This window comes from Balaenoptera ricei, chromosome X (assembly GCF_028023285.1).
Source record: "Balaenoptera ricei isolate mBalRic1 chromosome X, mBalRic1.hap2, whole genome shotgun sequence".
NCBI lineage: Eukaryota > Metazoa > Chordata > Mammalia > Artiodactyla > Balaenopteridae > Balaenoptera > Balaenoptera ricei.
This window is the reverse complement of record NC_082660.1, coordinates 12,989,283-13,014,682: the sequence shown is the minus strand read 5'-3', so window position 1 is coordinate 13,014,682 and position 25,400 is coordinate 12,989,283. Positions and strand designations below refer to the sequence as shown.

The 25,400-nt window shown below is 41.1% G+C and overlaps 1 protein-coding gene across 1 annotated transcript; it reads right to left on the bottom strand.

Annotated features, from left to right (window-relative positions):
• Positions 1-44: 44 nt before the first annotated feature.
• On the bottom strand, positions 45-25,400 carry ZRSR2 (zinc finger CCCH-type, RNA binding motif and serine/arginine rich 2). The gene is made up of 11 exons (XM_059910111.1): positions 25,082-25,400; positions 24,594-24,673; positions 21,104-21,197; positions 16,933-17,041; positions 16,652-16,738; positions 13,789-13,827; positions 13,063-13,181; positions 7,378-7,591; positions 3,518-3,573; positions 2,629-2,738; positions 45-543 (listed from the first exon to the last, which is right to left on the bottom strand). The coding sequence occupies exons 1-11, from the start codon at positions 25,120-25,122 to the stop codon at positions 89-91; spliced, it is 1,404 nt and encodes a 467-aa protein (XP_059766094.1). The 5' UTR covers positions 25,123-25,400; the 3' UTR covers positions 45-88.

Genomic DNA, 25,400 nt, shown 5'->3' with positions numbered 1-25,400 from the left:
TATCCAACTACGCAGCCGCCATAACAAATAAGGTGTACAATCACTGAAGGACATGGTAAGTTTATTTGGATTTGGGACTCTGCAGAGTTCAGTCTCGGCTCCCCGACGTCCTCCTGCCGCGGCTCCTGGACCTGGAGGAGCTCCGGCTGCGGCTCCGGCGGCTGCGGCTGCCCCGGCCACGGCTGCGGCCCCTTTTTCTTCCTCTGCTTCGGGAACTGTGCCTCTCCCGGCTTTTGGACGTGTGCTTGTGAGATTTCTTGCCCCCGTGGCTCCTCCTCCTCCTCCTCCTCCTCTCGGCCTCCCCGTTCCTCTTGTAGGAGTGGGCCGGCCCGGGGCTCCTCCTCCTCCGTGGCCTACTGTAGTAGTCGTCGTGGCGGCCCAGCCGCTCCCTCCTCTCTGAGTTCTTACTGAAGCAGGAGCCAGTCCGATCCGGAGACAGGTACATGTCTCGATTCGCTTCCCAAAATTCATTGTTGGGATTTCTGAACACGTGAAGAAAGTTGCAGTGTTTCCCTCTTGGACACTGCTGTATTTCAAATAAACCTGCAGTGGCACAGTGAGGAAACGGCATTTACTGCTGGCACTTCATCCTTTTCAGAAGGTACATTTCTGATGTTCGCTTGTGATAGGACTATTTTCTCCTTACGTACATTGATGTCATAGTTTGGGTTCCCCGAATTTCAAAAATATTCAATGCTCTAACAAAGGGCACTGTGAAAAGTAACAGATCAGAACTTTTAATTAACCAGAATGCCCCGTTCCCCTACTGGATTATGGTGTGGAGTGCAACCGAACCAATGGCGACCACATTATTTTTTCTAGGGTTTTACCATCCTGCTGACTGACAATGTAGATCCCTAATTAACACTGAAGAACCAGCCCTGGGAGTCCCCCTGGCAACATGCTTTGAGGGCACGGTGGTGGGAGGACCAAAGCACTGACCAAAAGAAAGAACCTATTATAAGTAAAAGATCCTGTATTTTCTTATACTTCAAGATGATAAACACTGGCCTAATGCTTTAAATTTACCAGGTGCTTTTAACATGGAAGATTTTTGTCAAAGGTGAAATCTACTTGAACAATTTAGAGATCTTTTGGGGATTTTCAAACTTTTTTAAAAGCGGTAAATTCCCTAAATATGTAAAAGAGTTAAAAGTGAAATACCTCCATACCACACACTATATACAAAAAGTCAGTCAACATGGATCAGAGTCCTAAACGTAAGCTATGAAACTATAAAACTCTTTGAGGAAAACATACAAGTAAATCTTCGTGACATGGGGTAAGCAATGGATTCTTAGATATGGCACCAAAAGCACAAGCAAAAAAAGAAAAAAATAGAAAAATCGGACTGCCTCAAAATTTAAAATTTTTGTGCTTCAAAGGACAACATCAGTGTGAAAAGATAACCCACATAATGGGAGAAAATATTTGCAAATCATATCTGCGATAAGGGACCTGTCTGTAGAATATCTCAAGAACTCTTACAACTCAATAAGACATATAACCTAATGAAAAATGGGCAAAGCATCTGAACAGACATCTGTCCAAAGATGATATACAGTGGCCAATAATCCAATAATAAGGACACGACAAAATGCTCATTAGTTACTAGGAAAAATAAAGCTGTTATTTAAAAAATAACAAGTGAAATAAATAGTCTCCTGCTTTGGGGGAGTCAAAGTCACACTCAGAAGCGCCTCACTGAAATGGAGAAAACAGACCCATCTCTTACAGCACCCCAGTCTTTAAATCAGGCATAATGGTTCTTCTGGTTTGCCAAAGCAAGGAATTCTAAATTCCTTTTTTTTCTCCCTTCAAATAAATGGTTTTTAAGTGAGAGCATCCATTAAGACCGGGTTGCCGAAGATTCAGACTTTATAAATTATAGATTTTGAAATAAGAGGTTTTAAGCAGGTGAGTATAAAGCAAAGCAAAGCAAAGCAAAGGGTAAGGGAAGTGGTCCCCTAAGGCACGGGCAGCTCCTCTCGTAGCTCCCGGAACACTTCAATAAGAAATGGTTCAGCAAAGACCATCTGATAGAAATCAAAACAGAACGAGCCCTTCAAAATTGCCAGCTACTCAAAGGACTGACTCATTTCCTGATTTGGCAGCCACTGCCTGATGAGTCAGCCCGCCTGAATGTGCCCTGACCAGGTTCTACAGCTATAATCAATCTTTATGACACAAAAGCTTGTATTTCAATAAGGCAGGAAGTGTCATAGGTAATGTTTTAGGTGGCAAAGATGACAGAAGGTTCATTAGGGATAAAGATGGGAAAAAAACCCAGCTCAAGTGAGGAGCCAATGAATAGAAAACACTTCTGAGACTGCATTCAGGAGGCGGTGTCTCTGATAGACACAACTTCTCAGGCTTCCTGCAGAGCCCAGGACTTCGAGCACCAACTTTGTCACCTATACATTGTGACCCCAGTCACCTCATCCATAAAGTGACCCACAAGGTCGGTTACAGGTCTAAAATGTGATGTACTTTATATAATGATCTCTGCTCATCTACCAGGTGAGGCAAAAGCTGTGCTTCACACCTTTAAAAGGTTGGTTTTTTTCCTAAGACTATCCCTTTATATGACAGTGGAACAGTGGGGAAAAAAGTCATATTGTATTTTACCACAAATTGCCATTTTCCATCGGGTCACTGGGCAGAATTCGCACTGAAGCTGTCGTCCTGCGTACCACCGTCCATTAAACAGAGAAAGGGCTGCTTGGCATTCTTCTTCCCTTTAAACCACAAATTAAAGGATGCACTTTAGAGTAACTTTCTAATACGCAAATTAACCCTATTGTTAATTAACCCTTGTATTTGTTTACTGTAGGACCACCTAGTTCACTGCTTTTGTGCTACCTAGGGAGTCCTCGTTACAGCATTCAAGGTCCTGAAGCTCACAATTTATTCAGGAACCCTTTTGTTGTTTAGTTTTTTTTACTAACCCTCCCAGAGGTTTTGATGCAAGGAAATCGACTTGAGTCAAAGCTTCTTAAACCAAAAGATTGGACCATTAAAAATGCAGAAGTGTTTTCCATTGTCAGTGCCTGTTCCTTCTCAGCTCAGATCGCTGTCCTTCCTATTATGCAATACAATGGTTAATTTATCCCATTAGCCATGGCGGCACAGGCAAACAGCAAGAGGAGCAGAAACAACACACTAACTGCTTGCTCTCTTAGCGGGCCAAATGCACACCGAAATTATTTGGGGCTTTTATTTGGGGTTCTCTATTCTAGTTACCCCTTTTCAGTTTGTGTTTTAATTTTAAAATTATATAAGTAAAAAATTAACTATATTGCAAAAAATTTAAAACTCTCTAAGTATACGAAGAATGAAATACAAATGTATAATTTTCTAATCCCTTCCATATTTCTAGGTCAGCTCTTAATATATACATTTTTAAAAATACCATGCATATGAAAGCTATGTATTCAGTGGAAAAATCCCAGATGTCAATGTAATCACAACACTATATTGTGACAAACGTGAAGATGTTTATGTTCAGAATACTTACGATTGATATTGAACATACACATTGCCCCTCAGATGAGGTTCCCAGTTGCAGCTGACCTAAGGAGCAATGAAGAATTGCATCATTAAAAAACAAACAGGGCTTCCCTGGTGGCGCAGTTGTTGAGAGTCTGCCTGCCAATGCAGGGGACACGGGTTCGAGCCCTGGTCCGGGAAGATCCCACATGCCGCGGAGCAACTAGGCCTGTGAGCCACAACTACTGAGCCTGCGCGTCTGGAGCCTGTGCTCCGCGACAAGAGAGGCCGCGATAGTGAGAGGCCCGCGCACCGCGATGAAGAGCGGCCCCCGCTTGCCGCAACTAGAGAAAGCCCTCGCACAGAAACGAAGACCCAACACAGCCATAAATAAATAAATTAAAAAAAAAAAAAAAAAACAAGACAAAAACCTAAGGAAAAGAAGCCCTCCAGTCATCAAATGCATTTTTTGTCCAGGCCAACATTACCAAAAGTTGTTATCAATCAAAGATTCCAAAATTAAGATACTACCCCACTCTCACGTCTATTTAAGGCATACTTGAGCAGATAGTAGTGCTGCAGGCCCCAAATACCTGATCCCTGTTGATCCTGACTTTTTTGTCCAAAGATATGAAATATTTCACACGTGCATAAAGATACAGAGACTATTTTAAAAAAAGAAAAAAAAAATAGAGACTAGAAATCAGCCCCTATATACACCACCCAGATTTAACACTAACATTTTCCATTTTTGACTGAGAATGTTTAAATACATAAAACATGAAAGACCCAGTTGAAGCCTTTCCATCCTATTCTTCTCCCTCCTCCACCACATAGGTGAACACTATCCTGAGGTTGGGTGTATCCTTCACATTCCAAACACACACACACACACACACACACCCCTATCTACACGGACACAACACCCACAGCCATACATACACACAGACAGGCATATACACATATATCATATGTGTGCCATAAAATATATACATATATTATGTATAGACATACAAAGAAGTGTATGTCTGTTATGTACATATGGGTATATACACATATTTATGTACATATATGCTAAGAAGCACATATATATATTGATAAACAATATACAGTATGGCTTTGTACATTTTAAAATTTTATATAAATAATATTTATTTCACATCCTTTTTTCAAGATGTAATCATGTAAACTTAATGACTCATTTTAAACTACTGAATACTGGCTATATCAAATTATCAAATTTATTTATCCACTCCTCTAATGATGCATATCCAAGGTGCTTCCAATTTTTCATCAACAAACAGTGATGCAGTCAGCATGCCTGAATGCGTCTCTGGGCAGTAGGACTTTGTCTAGTGTGCATGACCGGAAGTAGTATGCTGATTTGTAGGTTCCATGTACTTTCAACCTCACTAGGTACTGACAAACTGCTCTCTAAAGTGGTTTTACTAATTTACACAACCTCGCCCATGCTTGATATTAGAATTCATAATTTTTTTCCCGATGGGTATGAATAACATCTCATTTTAATATGCACTGTTCCCATTACTAGCGAGGTTGAACATTGACCATTTGTCTTAAAAAATGACAAATCTGATTTCGTTTTACATAACGGTATAAAAAGGTCCTCAAATATTCATACTAATGTTTAGCATTTCTTTTCAAAATGAATCTATCAATATAATTTTACAACTTAGTTGCAGAGTATTTTTATTAGAGCATCCCAAGAGAGGCAGGATGCGTACTGACTGACAGTACTGACTGACACCATCCTTAGAAGGAAGACTGGGGTGGGGGGGTTTCCCTAGTGGCGCAGTGGTTAAGAATCCGCCTGCCAAGGCAGGGGACACGGGTTCGAGCCCTGGTCCAGGAAGATCCCACATGCTGTGGAGCAACTAAGCCCGTGCGCCACAACTACTGAGCCTGTGCTCTAGAGCCCACGAGCCACAACTACTGAGCCCGCGCACCTACAGCCCGTGCTCCGCAACAAGAGAAGCCACTGCAACAAGAAGCCCACGCACCGCAACGAAGAGTAGCCCCCGCTCACTGCAACTAGAGAAAGCCTGTGCGCAGCAACAAAGGCCAACGCAGCCAAAAATAAAATAAATAAATAGATAAATTTATAAAAAAAAGAAGGAAGACTGGGGACTTCCCTGGTGGGCCAGTGGTTAAGACTTTGCCTTCCGCCTTCCAATGCAGGGGGTGCGGGTTTGATCCCTGGTCAGGGAGTCAGGGAGCTAAGATCCCACATGCCTCTCGAAATCTTTAAAAAAAAAAAAGGAGAGAGAGAGAGAGAGAGAGAGAGAGAAGGAAGACTGAAAGGCCTCAGGAGGCCACGTCAGCCGCACCAGGGCCCTTAGAGATCATTTAAGCCCGTGGTTCCCAAAGACCTGGTATTAATTTTCCATGATGAATTTGATGTTTTGGAAATTTTTCTACTAAAAATTTATTAAACAGCTTTCCATTTATAACTGCCAATGTGATTAGCATGAGCCTGGCTGACAGAATTCTCAAAAAAAGGAAAAAAAAAAAACCCATGGTTAGTAGGTACGGCCTGTCGCAGATAATGGGGGTGATTTCCATTAAGCAGCCTGAGGTGCTGAAAGCAGCTCCAGCACTGACTTCCCAGAAGCAGTATGATGTAGGGACCCCATGAGGGAAAACACTGATGTAGTCCAGTCCTCGCCCTTTCGGGATGAGGAGAAGGCACAAAGAGGCAAAGAGCCCACGGCTAGTCACCACACCAGCTCCTCAGCGGTGCTTCTCACGTGGCACCGAGTCGTCTGTGGCCAGGCACTTAGAAGTACTGTGAAGACGGGAAAGTGCATGCAACAGAAAGAAAAGGTAAAGGGGGAAGAGAAATTCTGAAAGAATTTTTTAAAATCTTGAAATCAGTAGAAAGAAGGATAGCCTTGAATTTCACGAGGGCCGCAGTTACTCTGTTTCTTGGCTATTCCAACTTTCCACTGTCATTTCCAACTAGCAGAAAAAACTCACAGCTTAATTCCTATCTCTTTCCAAATTATGGGCCATTTCCCCCATCCTAACATAACAAAATCATTCAGGCTCGGATCTGATCGAATCGCAGACAGCAGGAGGCTTCACCGTGTTACGATTTGACCACTGGGCCCAGGAGCAGCAGCCATTACACCTGACTTCACGCTTGCTTTAAGGAATGTTTTAAAATAACTCTGTAATCTGAACACTTCTTTTACCCCCTATGCTGCATCACAAACCATGACTCTGGGAACACTATGTTCCGTATTGAGAGTATCCAGTGAATAAAAACAAAGTAAAAATAAAAAAGGAAAAGGAATCAAGGTTTATGTCCTTGGGTAGCTCCAGAAGAAAGAACGTGCACCTTGGGTGGAAGCTGCAAGCAGGCACCATCAACACAATACAGTAACAACAAATCAACCACCTCGGTAGGTGGAGTAAGTAGAGGATTGTCACACTCTGCTCTCCATGGCTCTAGGGGAGACCGACCACGGGAGGGAGGGCATTCCGCATCATACGCAGCCCCTAAGTGAACGCTTGGATACCTATCTGCAGAGGACCTTATGCAGAGAATTCACAGGCTGCAAAAGAATGGGACCATAAAGGTACTGAATGGATGCAATATCTTTTCCCATCAAAACCTCAGAACCCAGGAAATGTCATGCTAGTACCTGTTTAAGATTTCAAGTAGTACCTCTACCGTATTGGCAATGAGGTGGATGGAGAGGGAGAGAAAAGAATTAACATTTCCTTCCAACATGACGCCAGGCCCTGCACCACAGCACACGTCCCACCCAGGCGGAGAGCCTGTGCCCTCGCTTTCCCATCCCATCTGGTGCTTCAGAGGGAGGCGAACTAGTCCCGTCCTCCACACGCACTGCATGTGCCCACCTTGAACTGGATCACTTTCCCCACGTTCTTGAACTCGGGGAGCACGTCGTCATAGAAGTCCAGGAACTGCTGGTAGGTTTCCTCTTCGCTGTACTCCAGACTTGCGTCGGGGTCATAGTCGTCCCTTCTGCACTGCTCCATCCCAAATGTCATAAACATGCTTTTAATAAGAAGGGTGGGACTTGATGCCGGGAAATTGTGCTTACGTGAACACCTGCGTATGAAGGAAAAACTTCAGCATTCCAATGGTGAGAAATTACACACAAAAGGCTTGCTTTAAACTGTGAGATAAAGACTGAAGCAACTTAGCTGTTTCAACTGAACTGTAAGATGATAAACCCCATTCAGACTTTAAATTTCAACACTTAAAACTGTTCTAAGGGCTTCCCTGGTGGTGCAGTGGTTAAGAATCCACCTGCCAATGCAGGGGACATAGGTTCGAGCCCTGGTCTGGGAAGATCCCACATGCCGTGGAGCAACTACGCCCGTGCACCACAACTACTGAGCCTGCGCTCTAGAGCCCGCAAGCCACAACTACTGAGCCCACGTGCCACAACTACTGAAGCCCGCACGCCAAGAGCCCGAGCTCCGCAACAAGAGAAGCCACCGCAATGAGAAGCCCGTGCACCGCAACGAAGAGTAGCCCCCGCTCGCCGCTACTAGAGGAGGCCCGTGCGCAGCAACAAAGACCCAACGCAACCAAAAATAAAAAAAAAATTAAATAAATAAATTTATTAAAAAAATAGTATCCAGCATTTAAAAAAAAACAAAAACTGTTCTAAAACTGACCAATATATTGGGTCTCATTAAAATGTAAGGTCAGGAATTATTTCCAAGTTCAGATGCCATTCAGCTGCCTTTTACTGAAGTTCAGGAAGCCTTACACATGTGGAAGCACAGGGAAAGAGGAGATGCGTGGGCATGACGGACCGTGATGAAAGGCGCACAGACACCAAGCATGGGACTCCGGACAAGGTGAGAACAGTGCAATCCTGGTTCCATACAATCGCCCACAAACCCGACACTTAGAGAACGGTATTCTGAGAGTTTCAGCTAAATGGAACGCATTTCATAGTTTTCATGGCATTTTTATATTCTTTTTCTGATCCTTGCAACCTGTTAGGACAGCCAGGGCTAGTATTTTCTCCACTTTGAAAGAAAGAAAGTGAGGCCTAGAGAAGCACACGTACCCAGGTCACATGGCTGGGGAGAGAAGATCCCAGAGATCCGAGCTAATCGACAGTCTACTGCCTGTGTGTTATATGATGTGCTAAATGTAAGGAATTTGTCTTTAATGAAGGAGGTTAACCGTTGTGAAGAACAATTTTCTTTTCATAGCTTAAACTGGACCGGGTTTAACTGAGTAATTTTTTTAAAAAATCTTTTATATGAGTTTACTTTCTTATTTACTTCCTTCTCCTTAAGTAAAATGAAGGGAAAAAATGCAGCTTAAGATTCCAAATCGTCAAAATTTTCCTGATTAAATTTCTAGTTTAAAAATTAGTTAAAAAAAAAAAAAATTAGTTAAAACAAAAATTTTAGAAAAACATCCCCAGAACTTTGGAAGAAAAAAAGTTGAAAAACAAGGCAGGTGTCAGAAAAATACAATGGCCCTGAAATGAATAAATGTTTAACTCATGCTCACTTTCCATTGTCTGTAACATACATCTGTACACCTAGTGAGACAACGCACACAGAATGCCCCGCATACACCATGCCCAGCTCAGAAACGTGCAATCTGTGTTCATTAAAGTGAAATTTTCTATTTTTCAAAGGACCCTCCTAGATTATTCAGTCAGAGACCTTGTAATGAGATCCATCTTCCCAAGGACAAATACCCACAGAAAAAAGAACGAGGATTCAACCTGGTTGGCAGTGTTAGCAGAACCAGAATTTTACAAGTATGAAGCACCTACAGAATTAAAGGAGAAACCAATTTAACAAGGTTAAAATTCTCATGGGATTATCATATCTGAATGAACTTGGCTCTAGTACCCAGGATGTCAAGTGAACATTTGTGAGTTTTGGAACAGTGCCAAAGTCCCCATCTAGGGAAAAATCCCACTTGGCCTAGAGATAGTCCATATAATCTGAGTGTATTTAAGGCCAGCCCTACAGGTTCTACTGAAAAGTCAGCTAAGACAAGAGATATTTGGGAAGGCAGTCTAAAGTTGTGGTACCAAACCCATGTGATTCTCAGAATCACCTGGGAAGAACTGAGATTTCTCAGGTCCTCCCCTAGACCATCTGTTCAGACTCAAAGAGTGGGGAACCCATGTTTTCAGAGTAACTCCCCACCTGGTCCTGAAGGTTAGCCATGTTTGGGGACTCCTGGTTTAGGCCATGCTATTTACTCAGATCCTTGAATCCAGTAAGACTGCCACAAAATCATGTAGTTGGACATTACCTTAACCAAAGGACAGCCAATAAATGGCATGGGTCTCCACATGCCCCCTCAGGTAGGGCTAACTGCCTACGCCTCTTTTTCTTTTTTCAGGGGAGCACTCCAGGCACCCACTACCTTTGTCCTTTATCGAATCAAACTACATGCAGAAGGTAGGCTGTGATTATTTACCGAAGGTCTTTGTGAGAAATATTCTCATGAAAATTACATATGCAACTGTTAATAAACCATCTATCAAAGTTACTGCCCACCTTCCTACTCAATGTCTTTATACAGTATTCCATGGGAGGAACATTTACACTCTGATGCCTGGAAAATCTTTGTCTTTCCAGAGATCCCACTCATTTCCTTTTTGGTAAGAACTACATAGCTCATTTCTGCCTGGGATGGATACAACTCCAAAGCCAAATGTACTGTACGTTCACAATAACTCACTTTCTTCTCCTTTCCTTGCTTTCAATTTCTTTTATTTTATTAATCTTAGTGTAGTAGATTGTGAGCCTTCTTTATTTTATTTTTTATAAATTTATTTATTTATTTATTTGTGGCTGTGCTGGTTCTTCGTTGCTGTGTGCGGGCTTTCTCTTGTTGCGGTGAGCGGGGGCTAGTCTTTGTTGCGGTGCGCTGGCTTCTCATTGCGGTGGCTTCTCTTGTTGCGGAGCACGGGCTCTAGGCGTGCACGCTTCAGTAGTTGTGGCACGTGGCCTCAGTAGTTGTGCCTTGTGGGCTCTAGAGCTCAGGCTCAGTAGTTGTGGCGCACGGGCTTAGTTGCTCCGCGGCATGTGGGACCTTCCCAGGCCAGGGATCTAACCCGTGTCCCCTGCATTGGCAGGCGGATTCTTAACCACTGTGCCACCAGGGAAGCCCTGTGAGCCTTCTTTAAGTCACTTCTGGAAACAAGTGAGGTATAAATAACTACTCTGATTAATAAATTTTACTTTTCATCAGTGATTATGTTCTTTTAGGACCAAAAAAAAAAAAAAAAAAAATTGAACTCCCCTCAAAGCTGTGACTCCAAGTGCAGAAAGGTTCTAGAATCAAACTCGTACTAATTACAAAAACAAAGCAACCAAAGAAATGCTTAGCTATGGGAGTGCTTGATGATGTGACAGACCTTAACAGAAAAGAACAGTTGTATGATCTGGAGCAAGTCACTGGGGCTCTCTGTGAAAGGGGAGCAGTATCTTTGTTTGAAGGGATGGTGCTGGATTTTGTAACTGCTGGTTTCATGGAATCTTATTTCACAACTGATCACTTGAATCATGCAAATACCCAAATCGCTCTCGTACTTTTTTTTTGATAGTTGTGATGGTGAAATTTCGCATGCCTGTGAATATATTAAGAAAGGTTCACAAACTAATCTGACCACCGTCAGTATTTCCTTGAAATGGCTCTCAGGGATGGGTTTTGAGAGCATGACAGTCCATTCCCCTTTTCACAAATAAGTACTGTCAACTGATTTCCTGGAACCACTTAGGACATCTCCCCTTCTCTCACTTATGCCCAACAGAAGACTCCAGAATCCGATGACCACAAGTCTTCACATTTAGGGAAATGTTAGAGACATATCATAATTGAGGACTCCTGCAGCTGGGAAACCTTACATACAATTTGGTTCAATCCCCCACCCCTACCCCACCTCCGCCAATGCAAAGGTGAACTCACACTGAGCCTCAACTGTCTTTCAAAGGTAATTCACTGTACATTTTTTCTTTGGTGGGGGATGTTTTACATCAATCAATTATTACTATTTTGATGAAATCAAACATACATTTGGGAAACACTTCTAAGGATACGAAGGGGGGTAAAGTCTTTCTCCCCTCCTTAGTTCCCAGTTCCTCAAGAGGAGACTTTCACTGTTGGCCGGATCCTGTGAATCCTTTCACAGATATTCTGGGCATATACAATCCCAGCTATAAAATATAAGAGGAGTCACAAATCCTACATTAGTGACTCTCAATCCTGGGCACATCAGAAACACCTGAGCACATTTCAGAAATTCGGGTGCCCAAGTCTCAGAAACTCTGATTTACTCAATTTGAGGTAGGAAATAATTTTTTTCAAGCTTTCTAAATGATTCTAGTGTGCATCCAGCATTGAGAACCACTGTTCTTAAAAAATGTAAAATGATGTGAGGGCTTAAATTAAAAAAGAAAGAGAAAGCTAGAGAAGGATCATATTTTCAAAGAAGGAAATAAAACAGCATGGATAATTTTATGAATAAAATAAACATGAGAGACAACACACAGTTTCTCATTAAATACATATGAATTTGCCTATTCATATCCCTTTTTATGATGAATAGGACACTAAGATATAATTAGATCTTTTCTTCTGCAGAATGAAAAGTAATAATTAGATTTTGCCTCAGATGGATTTATTCACCATTATGAATTATTTATCTACTTTAAGCTGTTCATTCATAAACAAGCCAAATTATAAAACTCACCATTGCCTGGCATACAGTTGGTATTTAAATATTTGTTAAATGAATGAAAACATCAACACTTAGTTTTCCACATGAATGTCTTGTTTTAAAATCACTGATCCAAAAGAGGGAGGGAACCAGAGTGTCTCAGAGAATAAGGGCAACAGTAACAAAATGAAAATACGAGCAAACACTCAGAACTTGCCATGGGCCTGCCATGTTCTCCCTGCTTTCCCTGCGTTCACTCACAGCCGCCTTAGAAGAGGGGTACTGCTTTTAATCCCCATTTTACAGGTGAGGGAACTAAGGCATAGAGGGCTTAAGTAACTTTCCCACCTTGACAGCCGCTAAAGCCAGATGTTGAACCTGGTGTCTGTTCCTGAATCAGAGCAGACTGAGAACGCACATTAGAATTTTCCTCTACTCACTCGGATCCTGTCTTTCACAGATATCCCTTTGGGCATGCCAGTTTTTAAAGCCTCTTTTGTGTACAGTGTTTGCCATTCAAAAAATAAAGCCAGACTGCTCCAGTCTTTTGAAATAGATTATCTCCCCATCCCAGTTGTCCCATGTGGACTAATACAAGTGCAGGAAGAAAATAAAAGCAAAAGGTTTTCAGATAGCTGTGGGAGGAATGCAAAGGAAGCCCTGCCAGAGAACTGGACTAAGCCCACCCACAGAAGAGGTATGGGGTGTGGAGGGAGCAGGGGATGCTCAGCTGGGGGAACTGGAGCAGCAGCAAGAATGCAGCAGACGCCTGCCTGTGAACATTTCAAACTCCAGCCCGTGCCAACTCAAAAACCTCAACATTTTGAGTCACTTAACTCTGACACAATAAAGCAAAACTGGTTACCTGTCTCCAAATCTGCAAGCTCCTGTTTTACTGTAGAATGGACAATTGGCTCGATCTTTTTCCATTATTCTTAATTCCATGGGTGGTTCTGGATTTTGCCATGTGGTGCCATTTTCCAACTGTTAAAAATAACCATGACTTTACTTGGTGTTAAAAATCCATGAAGAAGTAAATGTTTAAAAGGTATTCAAATATTTTGGTCAAAAATAAAAACAGATTCATGTAAGAATATACACATTCAAGTTGTGTCACACAATCTAGACTCTACAAACAACTGTCGTGAGCCAGGGGCTATATGTCTCTCCTGGCTCCCAGTCACTGCCCATCATCAGGCATCACTATGGCTACCAGGAGCAGTCACCCAGGCTTCCCTTCTGTCCATCCATTCCGAAAAGGGTCGAAGGACTTCTTAGCGAACCACCCCGTGAGAGCAATCTAAGTTACTGTGAATCAAGTTGAACCATCCATCTGGGCGTAAGAGTGTGTGATGCTGGTTACACACACTTTAAGGACTATAAACAAGTCCAGTCCACCAGGGTGATCTTTGCTTTTGTTCATCAGTTCAATTTTTGTTGTTGCTGCTGTACAAAGCACAGAGCCACACAGGTGATTCCCACATTCAGACAGGATCTAAGTAGCTTACCACGAAATTAACATCATTGGAAGTATTGTTTTTAAAGAAATGTTCATCGGTCTCAAATTCTTAATGAAAGGTTTTGAAAATACCTCATTTTCAGCCTGCTCCAGCATCTTCTGCACAGCTTCCTACAAATGGTGCAAACATAGGACTAATGAAAACCTCAAAGTCAGGTAAGTCACATCTGGTTTCTCTGGTTAAGAATCTCATGTGTCACAATTTTAAAAAAACTTACGCACACAAAAGGCTTCAGGTTCTAATTTGCTTTCTACAGCATAGATCTTCTGAAAAGCTTTCAAAAGACATATAGCTGAGAATCTTCATTCAACTAGGACATTTAACAGCACACATCGCAAAACACAGTCTTCTAATAATTTCAGTAATAGTATTTAGTAGATTTGAACATATATTCCACATTCTAGTTTTTAAGATGAGGTATTAGTGAATATCATAAAAGACAATGCTAGCTGAAACATCACAGACATTTAACAGACGCTACATTATGACATGAACAGCAGCAACTGGGATTGATGAAAAATCTCAAACATTCCGATAAGGCAAAGTCAGTCCTGCAATATGCCAGTAAATTTTGACCTCCTTGGCATTTAAATAAGTTTTAAATTATGTTCGACAGACTTCTCTTCCCTAGCTCCTTAAAGCATTACATAGAAGACTCATATGTCTAGCTGCTTACTTGATTAACTCTTCCTGGCCACGTAAGGGTCCGCAGTAACTTGACGTGCTCAAAACGAACCTTACTCTTCCCTACCCTTCGCCCATCTAAATGCCCCATCTCAGTAAACGGTGTTGCCATCTGACCACCTGCTCAAACTAAAAAGCTAGAAGTATGACTTGAATTCCCTTCCTCGTCCATTCAGCCTACCAGCTAGAGTTCCGCTGACTGTGCCGCGACTCACCCCAAATCTCTGTACTTCTCTGTATTAAGCAGTACTGACATCCAAACCACCATCACGTCCTGTCTGCAACAGCAGCCTTCTAACTGGTCACCATATATCCACTCTTACCTCCTTGGTCACCACTCCCCACCCCCACCCCCCATTCTATACACAAAAGTTAGAATGATCTGTTAAAGGTAAAGATATAAATTAGATGAAGTCACTCCCTGATTAAAAACCCTTTAATGGCTTCCCATGACACTTTAGGTAAAATCCTAACTCCTCCTTCCCACCCAGGAGGCCTTACATGAATGACCCTGCCTACCCTCCTGACTTCCTCCCCACCCCTGCCGCTCTTTCCTTTGGTCTCTAGGATTCAGGCACCCTGACCTCCTTTCAGCTGCACGCTCAAGGCCTCCCCCCTCTGCCTGGAGCCCTTCTCTCTGAGATCTCTGCATTCAGGCGTCAGCTCACACATCGGCTCCTCCTTGGAGAAGTCTTCCTTGACAGGCAATCGAAAGAAGTACTTTCCTACCCCAATCACTCTGTCACATGACATTCTGCTTTCTTTCTTTTTTTTTTTAATGCTTTATTCCTTTATACCACTTAACATTACCTTAGAGCACTTAAAATGATCTTTTTTGCTTGCTTATATTCAGTTCCGCCATCTAGAAACCGAACTCAATGAGTACAGATCTTTTTCGCTGCCCTATCTCCAACCCCCAGAGAAGCATCTAGCTCACAGGAGAAACACAAAATGCAGGTCCCTTTATATATGCTTAGAATCGACTTCATTTTACCCACTTCTCCTTAATGTCTCACCAGACTTCCTTTGAAACAAAAGCGTTAGCTTTTATCTGGTGCCAGAAAGACCTCAATTGAAGAACATTCCACTGTTAAAATGGGAATTTATTACTCTCTATTAAAAAAATGACAAGCTCCAAACAATTTTCCTGCCCCCTAAAAACTTAGCATGATCTTGCCTCATCTGGAAAGCAGTACTCAAATAAGGGTGTTTAAAATTTGCACTGGAATTAACTGATGGCCAGAGACAAAAGAAACAAAGGTTGCTTCTATCCCATCATGACCAGGATGTAAACAAATGCATTTTTCCCCATGATCTGGTGATTACCCAGTTTTATGCTATTCAAACATAGCATTATCACAGAAAAGATACATCCTGATGAATCAGTCAAGGAAAGATGAGCTGTGGTATCTTTAAATAAATACACTGTTAAGGAGCAGCAGCAAAACAGACCAAAGCAATCTTTAAAAACAATCCTGGAAGATATAGAAGATATATACATATACCTTATAGATACTTTTTTTGTGTGTGAGCAACTATAGGTTAGCTACAATTGCCTTTATAGCACAAGTTAGAAAGGAAGTCAAGATTTAATAACAAAAAATATTTCCTCATCCCTCAATATTTGAGTTTCTGATTTCTTTCAACCTATTAGTTCTTGCCGACACGTCCAAAGCAGTGAAGTCTCTTATGAATCAAACAAAGGTGGAAACTATACAAAATAGTATTCTCTAAGTAAGTCAACCCATATACAACAAAACCTCCGAAGAACACCATTTGCTCTAGAGTGGTACAAAGTGTAAGGCAGGGGCCAGCTGCCTGTTTTTAATCAATAAAACAGTAAGGTTTTACTAGAACATGGCCACACCCTTCATTTTCGTGTTACCTATGGCTGCTTTCACGGGACACTGGCCGAGTTGGACGTTTTCAACAAAGACCATACAGACCATAAAGCCTAAAATGTTCACTCTGGCTCTTTACAGAAAAAGTTGGCCAATCCCTGGTATAGAGAGTAAGATAGGCGGAGTTGAAGAAAAACCTTCATTTAAGGCGTCTGCCACAGCACCCACCCAAAGAAGAGCATCATAAGGAAACGCTAGTGTATATCCAAACTAAAAACATGACTCTTTCTAAAGAAAAAACCAAGTCCCAACCTGACATGCCTATAGCTTACCCTTCAAGCCCAGCACCCGCCCCATCCGCTCACTAAGAGGATACGCATTGCGTTCATCCTCCTGTGACGGGAATCACCTCTCTTTCTTTCTTCTCCTGTAGCTTCTGCTGCTCCTCTTCTCTCTCTTTTCTCTGCTGTTCTTCCCATTCTTCCTTTAACTTTCTCTTTACGGAGGAAAAAAGAAAGAAGAAAGGTAATTTTTTTTCAGACTCGCTTTTTTACAACATTTCACACATGGGGCAAATAAATGAAAAACTTTAACACTGGTAAAATGGATAATATCCGGATTTTTAAAGTTCAAGGTATGTAACTCAATGAGAGTCGTTTTGGTTAACTGGTTATCTGATTAATACCATACCTCTTGTTCTTCCTGCCGTTTTCTAGCTGCCTCTTCCTTTTCCTTCTTTATTCTGAATTCTTCTTGCGCCTTCTGTTCCCGCAGCAACCACTCCTCATGTAATTTTTGCCTATTGATGTAACGACGTGATCAAATAAAAGGAATGGGCACTAATCTACAAATACATCCACACACATATATGATAGCAAATGACATATTGGGAATGATGAAAGTATCATGAAAGATATTTTCTAGAAAGCAGTTAAGTGGGGGTAAGAGGATCAGGAGATGATTAGTGATATTGGAAAAGCACTACATTTTAGCAACTATCCTCCTAGAGGGTGACAGCATAAAATCACTACTTCTACGTTTCCTATCTGTAACATCCTTACACAAAACAATGACACTCTAGCTTTCCCTTTAGGTTGACCACAGTGATGTGTAGGTGCCAATAAAGTGAGTAACATCCAGCTTTTCACATTCAGAAAGTATTACCCTTCCTGTTCTATGCATTTTGAAAGTGCCCATCGCAGGACTGCAGCACGATAAAAACCTGGCATCTCCTGCTGTAAACCCTTGGACTGCTACTCTTTACAGTTGAGAGACTCCTGTGGTTTGCCCCAAGCACCTAACTGCTGAGAGAAGAAAAATAGAACTACATCGTGATCGTGTCCTTAAAATAAAGAAAGCTACAGGTTTTAAGAAAAGATGACAAGGAGTTACAAAAACAGATTAGTGGGTGTCTAGTTTATTTTTAGAAATGACCAATTATAAAGAGTGATCTTATCTTAAAATGGTGTCTCAGATATCCAATACCACAAGTTTCCAACTTAAAGATGGGTTATATTTCAAAAGTTTATTAGCCGATTAAGTGTTTAAAACCTAGACTGCATTTTCCCACTGAATTTGTAAAAGGAAAATGAAATATGAGAAATTGTTCTATATTACTTCAGGGACATTAGGAGTTAAATAAGGTTTTATGTCTAGTCTGGGGACCCAACCACAATTTCAAATACTTGATGGGAAAAAGTATTCCATTTCCAACTACAGATTCTAGGAACCCATCTTTTAGCCATAGTAGAGACTGGCATGTTGCATATGTCAACGTTCCTGTGTATGTCATAGAGTATATGTAGATGTTTCAGTGTGCAGAACTCTGATTCATGAATCTTTTGAGGAAGATATTCATTGTAAATAAACTGAACCAAAGTGTATATATACTTAAGACCACAAAAAAGTAAAATGTTACAAACTTTAGAACTTAATAACTTGGATATAATACTGAGAACTCTAGAACTCTGAGCACATAACTCTGTCAACCCCCTGCACTAAGAGACTTGAGCAAACTCTAGCATGGCTTTTAGCAGCATAAGGCTGTGTCCCTAGGATGACCCCATCACCTCCCACCCCCCAAGACACATTAAAATGCCTGCCTGAGAAAACTCAATGCTGCCTAGAAAATGGACTGTTTGCTCTAGCCAACACCTGATAATAGGCCTCTGCCTTCCCTCTCCTAGAGCATTACTCAAAAGGGCTCGTAATTATGAATATGTGTCTCTTACAGCTCATAAGGGTCTCTCTCAAGGGCCTGAGAGCCATTCCTGGGAAATGCATTCATTAAGAAGGATGAGGCCTCTGGCTCCCAGTCTCTGTGGGAGGATAAAGCCCTAACTTCCCTAACTGCCCACTAACGAACACAGCTTCCTGGTCACCTTCACAGGGACCAACTCCTGGTACTGTTCACTTTCCTCATTCTCCCTTTTAAAAGCCCAGATCGCCTCTGCACAAACCAGAATGGAGCTCAACTCTTCCCCTACTGTCAGGAGTTACTGAATAAAGTCTGTTCCTGCACTTTAATGTCCGGCTCTGTTTACCTTTGACACTATACACCTGCTTTTAAGTAGTACATAAAGCCATTCAGTATTTTCAAATAATTTTCCTGCTTTTCAACAATAAAGTATTATGCAACTCGTATAGGAATAAACAAAAATCAAGGGAACACAAAGACACGTGTATGTGATTTAAAAGAAGCATCTAAGTAAATGGGAAAGCAAAAAAAAATGACTTCCCTATTTCATGCTACACATATCATCTTTATCATTACAGAAATCTCTAGTAGTAAGAACAACCAGAGATATTACAGCACCTCCTATCTGCTCACACTACGTTAAGCGCTATACACTTACCACCTCATTAATCTCATTTAATCTCCCCAATTCTATGCTGTAGGTACTATGATTGATGTTTTTTTTTTTTTTTTTTGGCTGCATCATGCAGCATGGGAGATCTTAGTTCTCCAACCAGGGATCAAACCTGTGCCCCCTGCAGTGGAAGCGTGGAGTCCTAACCACTAGACCACCAGGGAAGTCCCTGTTTATGCCCATATTTAAGGCGAGAAAATTGAAGCTTAGAGAGATTAAGCAACTTGAACACAGCTAGTAAGTAGCAGGGCCAGGACTGCAATGCAGATCTGGCTGAATCCAACTCCCTGTTCCCAATCATTACTACTTTTTTTTTTTTTTTTCAGCATTTTGATATTTCCACCTATTTATGTGCTTAGGTGGGTAACAGGAATTAATTACAAGAAAAGAAGCAACATTTCCAGTGAACACACTAAATAGGTAGATAGGATCTATATAGTTTTTTCTCCTTTAAAAAATTATTTATTTATTTTTTATTGTGGCAAAGTATACATACCATAAAATTTACCATTTTAACCATTTAAGTGTACAGTCGAGTAGCATTAAGCAGATTCATATTATTGTGTACCACCTGGGGAAAAAAAAATAAACTACTCCCTGAAAAATACCAAAAGAGAAAAAGAGCAGAATATTTTTGTCATCTTGGGATGGGGGCGGCCTTTTGAAGTCAGACATCAAGGCCAGATATCATGATGAAATTGATGACATGGAGATCAAATTATGTGAGTAACACCATAAGCCAACTTAGGACTGATGACAAATGAGAAAAATATACATCACACACATGACAGATAAAGGATTAATATCCTTAATCAAGTAATAACATTGCTTACACAAAAAATTTAAAAAAAATGAATCCCAAAAGAGAAAGGTGCAAGACCTAAGCAAGCTACAAATAGATAATATATAAAAAGATACTCAATCCTACTAATTAAGAAGTGTACATCTGAACTCTTCTCAATACTCTGTAATGGCCTATATGGGAAAATAATCTAAAAAAGAGTGGATATATGTATATGTATAACTGATACACTTTGCTGTACAGCAGAAACTAATGCAACATTGTAAATCAACTATAATAAAAAAATTTTTTTAAATGTACATTTGAAACAATGAAGTATAACTTTTCACTAAAGGAGTTTTAAGAATTGATAATGCCTAGTGTGAGTGAAGGTGCGGAGAGATGGGCACCTTGATTCACTCTTGGAAAGGCTGCAAACTGCAATCTGGATGCCCTTTCTACCTGCCCACCTACCTTTTACGTGTACTTCTCCTCTAGGCATTTTCCTAAGGAAATAATAGGACGATTACCATGGATTTATAATCATGGATACTCACCGCAACTTTTTTATAATAGTAAAAAGCCTGAATGTAAAATAATAATAAATTAATAGTAAATAAGAGTAAATTAATAGTACATGGTAAGTGAATGTTATTTAATAGTAAATAACCTGAATGTCCATCAGTAGAGAACTATAAATTATGAACAGAAAATAAATTATGCCAGTCATACAATGGATACTGTGTTGCTATTGAAATGGTTGAATTAGATCTCTGCACCAACACTGAAATAAATGTCCTATATAGCGAAAAAAGCAATTTATAGAAAAATATGTATAAATATCATCCCATGATAGAAATATACATATACAGTACATCTACAGTTTCTTTCTTACCTTCTTACTGGGGCTATCTTTGGTGTGTTGAGTTTATTGAAGCCCTTTCACTGTTTACACTTCTTAATTATTTGGATTTTTTTTCAAAAACATTTACCAATGAGCAAAAAGAGTGAATAATACTTTTTTTTTTTTTTTTAAAGACAATATCTTTTTTCAGCCCATCAGCTAGAGGTTTAAACAGTTTATCCAGGGTATTTTATAAGACCTATTTTGTATAAGATTGTATAAAGAAGACCCGTCCTAGTTAGTGAAGACTTAGGATATTCAAGTAAAATAACTGGGTTCGCAGGAAGCGCTTCAATCAGTGCTGACCTCTCTCTCTCCAACAGCCTCTCTTCTTCTCGTCGTTGTTCTTCAATAAAAGCATCCGCTGCTGTCTCCTCCTCCTCCTCCTTCTGTGAGAGTCCTGAAGGAATGTAAATGTTTTAGTATACTATCTGTATATTACAAAACCTTGGTCAATAATTCAGGAAAAAAATTATATACAATTTTTCATCTTTACAATTATGGTACAAACCTGTTTTTAAAACTTTCTAATAATAAAGGGCCCCAATCGCCCAAATTGGAACAACGTGAACATTGAAAAGAACAATAATGGTAGTAGATAACACATTAAACTTAAAAAATGTATTGATGGTTCCATAGTGATACCCCAAAAGATGGTGAGGTGTGGGAGGGAACATCCACCTGTATAGAAGAATGGGAACTGAAAAATGTAGAAAGACTTAAGTAGAAAAGTCCTCACTTCTGCACCCCACTGTAGGAAGAGGATATTTATTTGGGAAGAGGATATTTATTTACACTATCTCAAAATATCAGCCCTCAGATGAGTACTAATTACAAAGGCAGAAACATCTTTTACAATGGAGCCATCTGATTGGCAACACTTAGACCACACTTTGCATCATTAGGAGTGGAACAACTTGACATGAGAGGCCCCCTGATGTATGCAACGAGAGCTATACAGCATCAGCTTTGTAGTATTTTGCTATAGAGTGTAACCTGAAGCTAATCAGGAGAAGACAGACTAATCTAGAATGCAGGGCATTCCACAAGACAACTGGCTTGAGCTTTTCAAAATAATCAAACTTGAATTGGGAAAGTTTAAATATGGCCTATATATCATATGACTGAATTAATGTTCCTTTATTTGTTTAGTATTATGGTCCTTATTCTTAAGAGGTGCAGGCTGAAGTATTTAGGGGTAAGGGGTATGTATATGCAACTGATATGCAAAGGGTTCAGAAAAAATTTGTACATATGTATGTATCTATCTATCTATATATAGAGAGAAAGTAAGGCAAAATGTTAACAATTGACAAATCTAGGCGAAGGGTTCATGGATGTTTATTGAATCATTTTTTCAACTTTCTGTACAATGGACCATTTTCAAAATAAAAACATGGGAAAATAAGTTTTAATATAATAAAAATTTATATCCTCCTCTACTCAGAATTTAAATTTGAGGAAAAAAAAGGAGGAAAACTGAAGTGATCTTAAGGAAATATAACAGAAGATCTCAGGCTAAAAGGAAAAAGATATTGTCTGTCACATATATTAAGTATAGGTCTAACCAAAGGCTCACCCAGTCCTAGATAATCACAATACAGCTGACTCTTGAACAATGCAGTGGTTAATGGGCACTGGCCCTCCACGCAGTTGAAAATCCATGTATAACTTAGAGTCGGCTCTCCACATCCATGGTTCCTCTGTATCTGTGGTTCTGCATCCTTGGATTCAACCAACTGCAGACCATGTAGTACAACAGTATTTACTATTGAAAAAAATCCACATATAAGTGGACCTGCGCAGTTCAAAACCCATGTTGTTTAAGGGTCAAGTGTGTATCTAACTGTATTACACATGTAACTGTATATGGAATCATGCTACAATTTTGCAACTTGCTTTTTATCCTTCATGTTACCTTAATTTCTGATAATGCAGCTCGTTTCAGATTATTTCAAGTAGAACTGGGGGCTAAAGAGGCTACCTGTAACAGAGAGGTTGATACTCCAGAAATTTCTACCAATCACTTGCCAACTCACTCTTATAGCAATTCTTACAGAATATTTCTATATTCTAGCCTTCTGGGTAATGTTTGCCCATCCAACATGTGCTACAACCCACAGCAGTATTTGGTAGACCACAGTATTCATGAAGCACCACTAAGTAAAGAACTGTGAGTTGGAGTAGGCCAAAGCAGGAGCAGCCATCCAGAGACAAGCGCTTAGTCTTGGATCTGCCATTAGCCATATATAATCACGAGCAGACCAGCGAGCTGCATCCTTCAATTGACTAAACTGCCAAAGCACACATCCACCTGCCTATTCACAGAGGCTCACTCCAAATGCACTTTACAAAGTTAAAGGGGAATAAAAAATCAATGAAATATGTTGGATTTAAAATATGTAAAGAAAACGAAGACTTTTAAAAAGTGGGGGCATGTTACAAGAAAACAGGTTAACAAAGTAAGGAAGCTGAAAACTTTAAGGAGGGTGGGGAATCACTAAGGGCATCAATAACACCAACCTAACCTGTTTTTCCTTTTATCCCTGATGCTTTATCCTGCCTCTAGCGGGCCAGTTTTGAACGAATAAAAAAGAGATGCTAATACAGGCTGCAGGGCAACGCACTGCCCCTTCCATTCTAAATATCCCAAGTATTGCTGCTGAAACAGTTACAGGGTAACTCCAATGGTAAGTAAAACCTCCATGGCTATTTTCTCAAGGCCTGAGAATCCTGGTTCCTTGAGTCTGTGGACTTCAAGAATTGTCTAGGATAATTTAACAGGTATATTCTGGCTAATGTGGATGGTAACCATTATAACTCAGTACTCCTGCGTGATTTCAGTGCTTCCATCTGCATTTATAACTACACTATACAACTTTACCACTAAGTTCATTAAACAGGTAGGTTTAATATACAAATGTTAGATTCTGCCATGAAGGCCAAATGACACCACCACCAGTACAGATGAAGGTTCCACAGTATTTTAATAGGAAAAAAAAAGTGATAAGTAACCACAGGGCAACAGTAGTAGTGGCATTCCAAACTCCACTCAGTACCATATTCACGTTGTGAGCGTCTATTTCCCATCATCCCTAACATTACATTAATGTAGATATGGGGACTTCCCTGGCCGTCCAGTGGTTAAGACTCTGAGCTTCCACTGCAGGGGACGCTGGTTCAATCCTGGTCAGGGAAGTAAGACCTCACATTTTACGACTTGCAGCCAAAAAAAAAAAAAAAATAGGTAGATATGAATTTTACTGGATGTATAATTGTATAATTTCACTTGGTTTTGTGATTTGTAAGTATATTGCTTTATAAGTCAAGTAAGTTTCACAACTAATTTTATGCATATATATTTAAATAATGTCAACAAGGGGTCTCTCATGTTAGTGAAGTTTAAGAAAAACTTGCAAAGTGTCTAAAACCCTCGACTCCTGCTGGTTTACAAAGAAAAATATTCACCGAATACTTACTATGTGCAAAGGCTGTGCTAGCTGCTATAATTCGTAATATTAGATACCTGTAATATTAGCACCTGTAATATTAGATGCTTCATAAATACTTAACACGTAATCAGTGGGTGATGATTCACCGTGACTTCCCCCCCCCCCACCCTTGACTACGTTAACATTGTTTCTGACATGGGTCTAACACAACTTTTTGAGAGGCCGTGGCCACAGCAATTCTTTTTCGGATACGGTACTTGGCTTCCTTCTGACACTGGGGCCTCAAGTTAGGACGGGAGTCGTGGGAGCAGTTTCATACACAGAAAACAGGATGAGTCCATTACCTGAGTCTCTCAGTCGAGCGAGTTCCTGCCGACGTTTCTTTCGTTTCTCCTTCTTCAGGGCGGCCCTGTACTTTTTGTGGCTGGAAAAACAAGACACAAACACACTCCAGCGTCAGTGGCCGCACCTGCAACGCTGCCTGAGCCTCCCCGCTCCTCCGCGCCCAGTGACAGGAACTCGTTTGGGTGCTCGAAAGTGAAACCTTGCTTCCCGTGTTTTAATTACAGAGCATGCTTTTACCATCACCTCGCCATCCCATGCGCAGACGGCAGGCCTTCTCCATCCCATCACCTGTACCCTTCCTCGCCTCCCTGAGCCTACAGATGCCCGCGGACAGTCCGGGGCGCGTCCAGGGAAGGGATCGAGCTGCCGCGGTGGCTCATCTGCTTCGCCCAGCTCCCCTTGCCTTCCTGCCTGCATAGCCTTCATCCCAGCCTCGGTCCGCTCCGTCCCCTTTTGTTGTCAGCTCATCTCCCCCAACCCAGCTCACCTTAGTTTCTCCGGAATCACCATTTTCTCGGGCGCCGCCATCTTGCCAGCACAGCCACGCCCCGCAAGAGTCGGCCGGAAAGGGCGGGCTTGAGGGCGTGCGCAGCCGCGCGCGGTCGCAGTCGCTGCGCGGTCTCTCGGGCTAGAGGGGCGGGAGCATGTCTCCCCCAACTGGCTGACCAAAGACGGACGACGGGAGGTAGGTAGCTCGTCTTCCAAAATCCTGCACAAGTAAATGTCTCCTTCTCGAAAAATCCTCTGGGGCTCCTAACCCGTCTTGTAAGTAATTCTTCCCTCCTAGCGCTTCCCCAGTGCGTTAG

Bases quoted from the DNA above. Each gene is read 5' to 3' on its own strand.
- ZRSR2 (XM_059910111.1), bottom strand. From the start codon at position 25,122: ATGGCGGCGCCCGAGAAAATGGTGATTCCGGAGAAACTAAG. The intron at 17,042-21,103 runs GTCAGCACTGAT...TTACATCAATAG, and splicing joins AGGCTGTTGGAGAGAGAGAG to GCAAAAATTACATGAGGAGT. The intron at 2,739-3,517 runs GTAAGTATTCTG...TGTGGTTTAAAG, and splicing joins GTGTATGTTCAATATCAATC to GGAAGAAGAATGCCAAGCAG.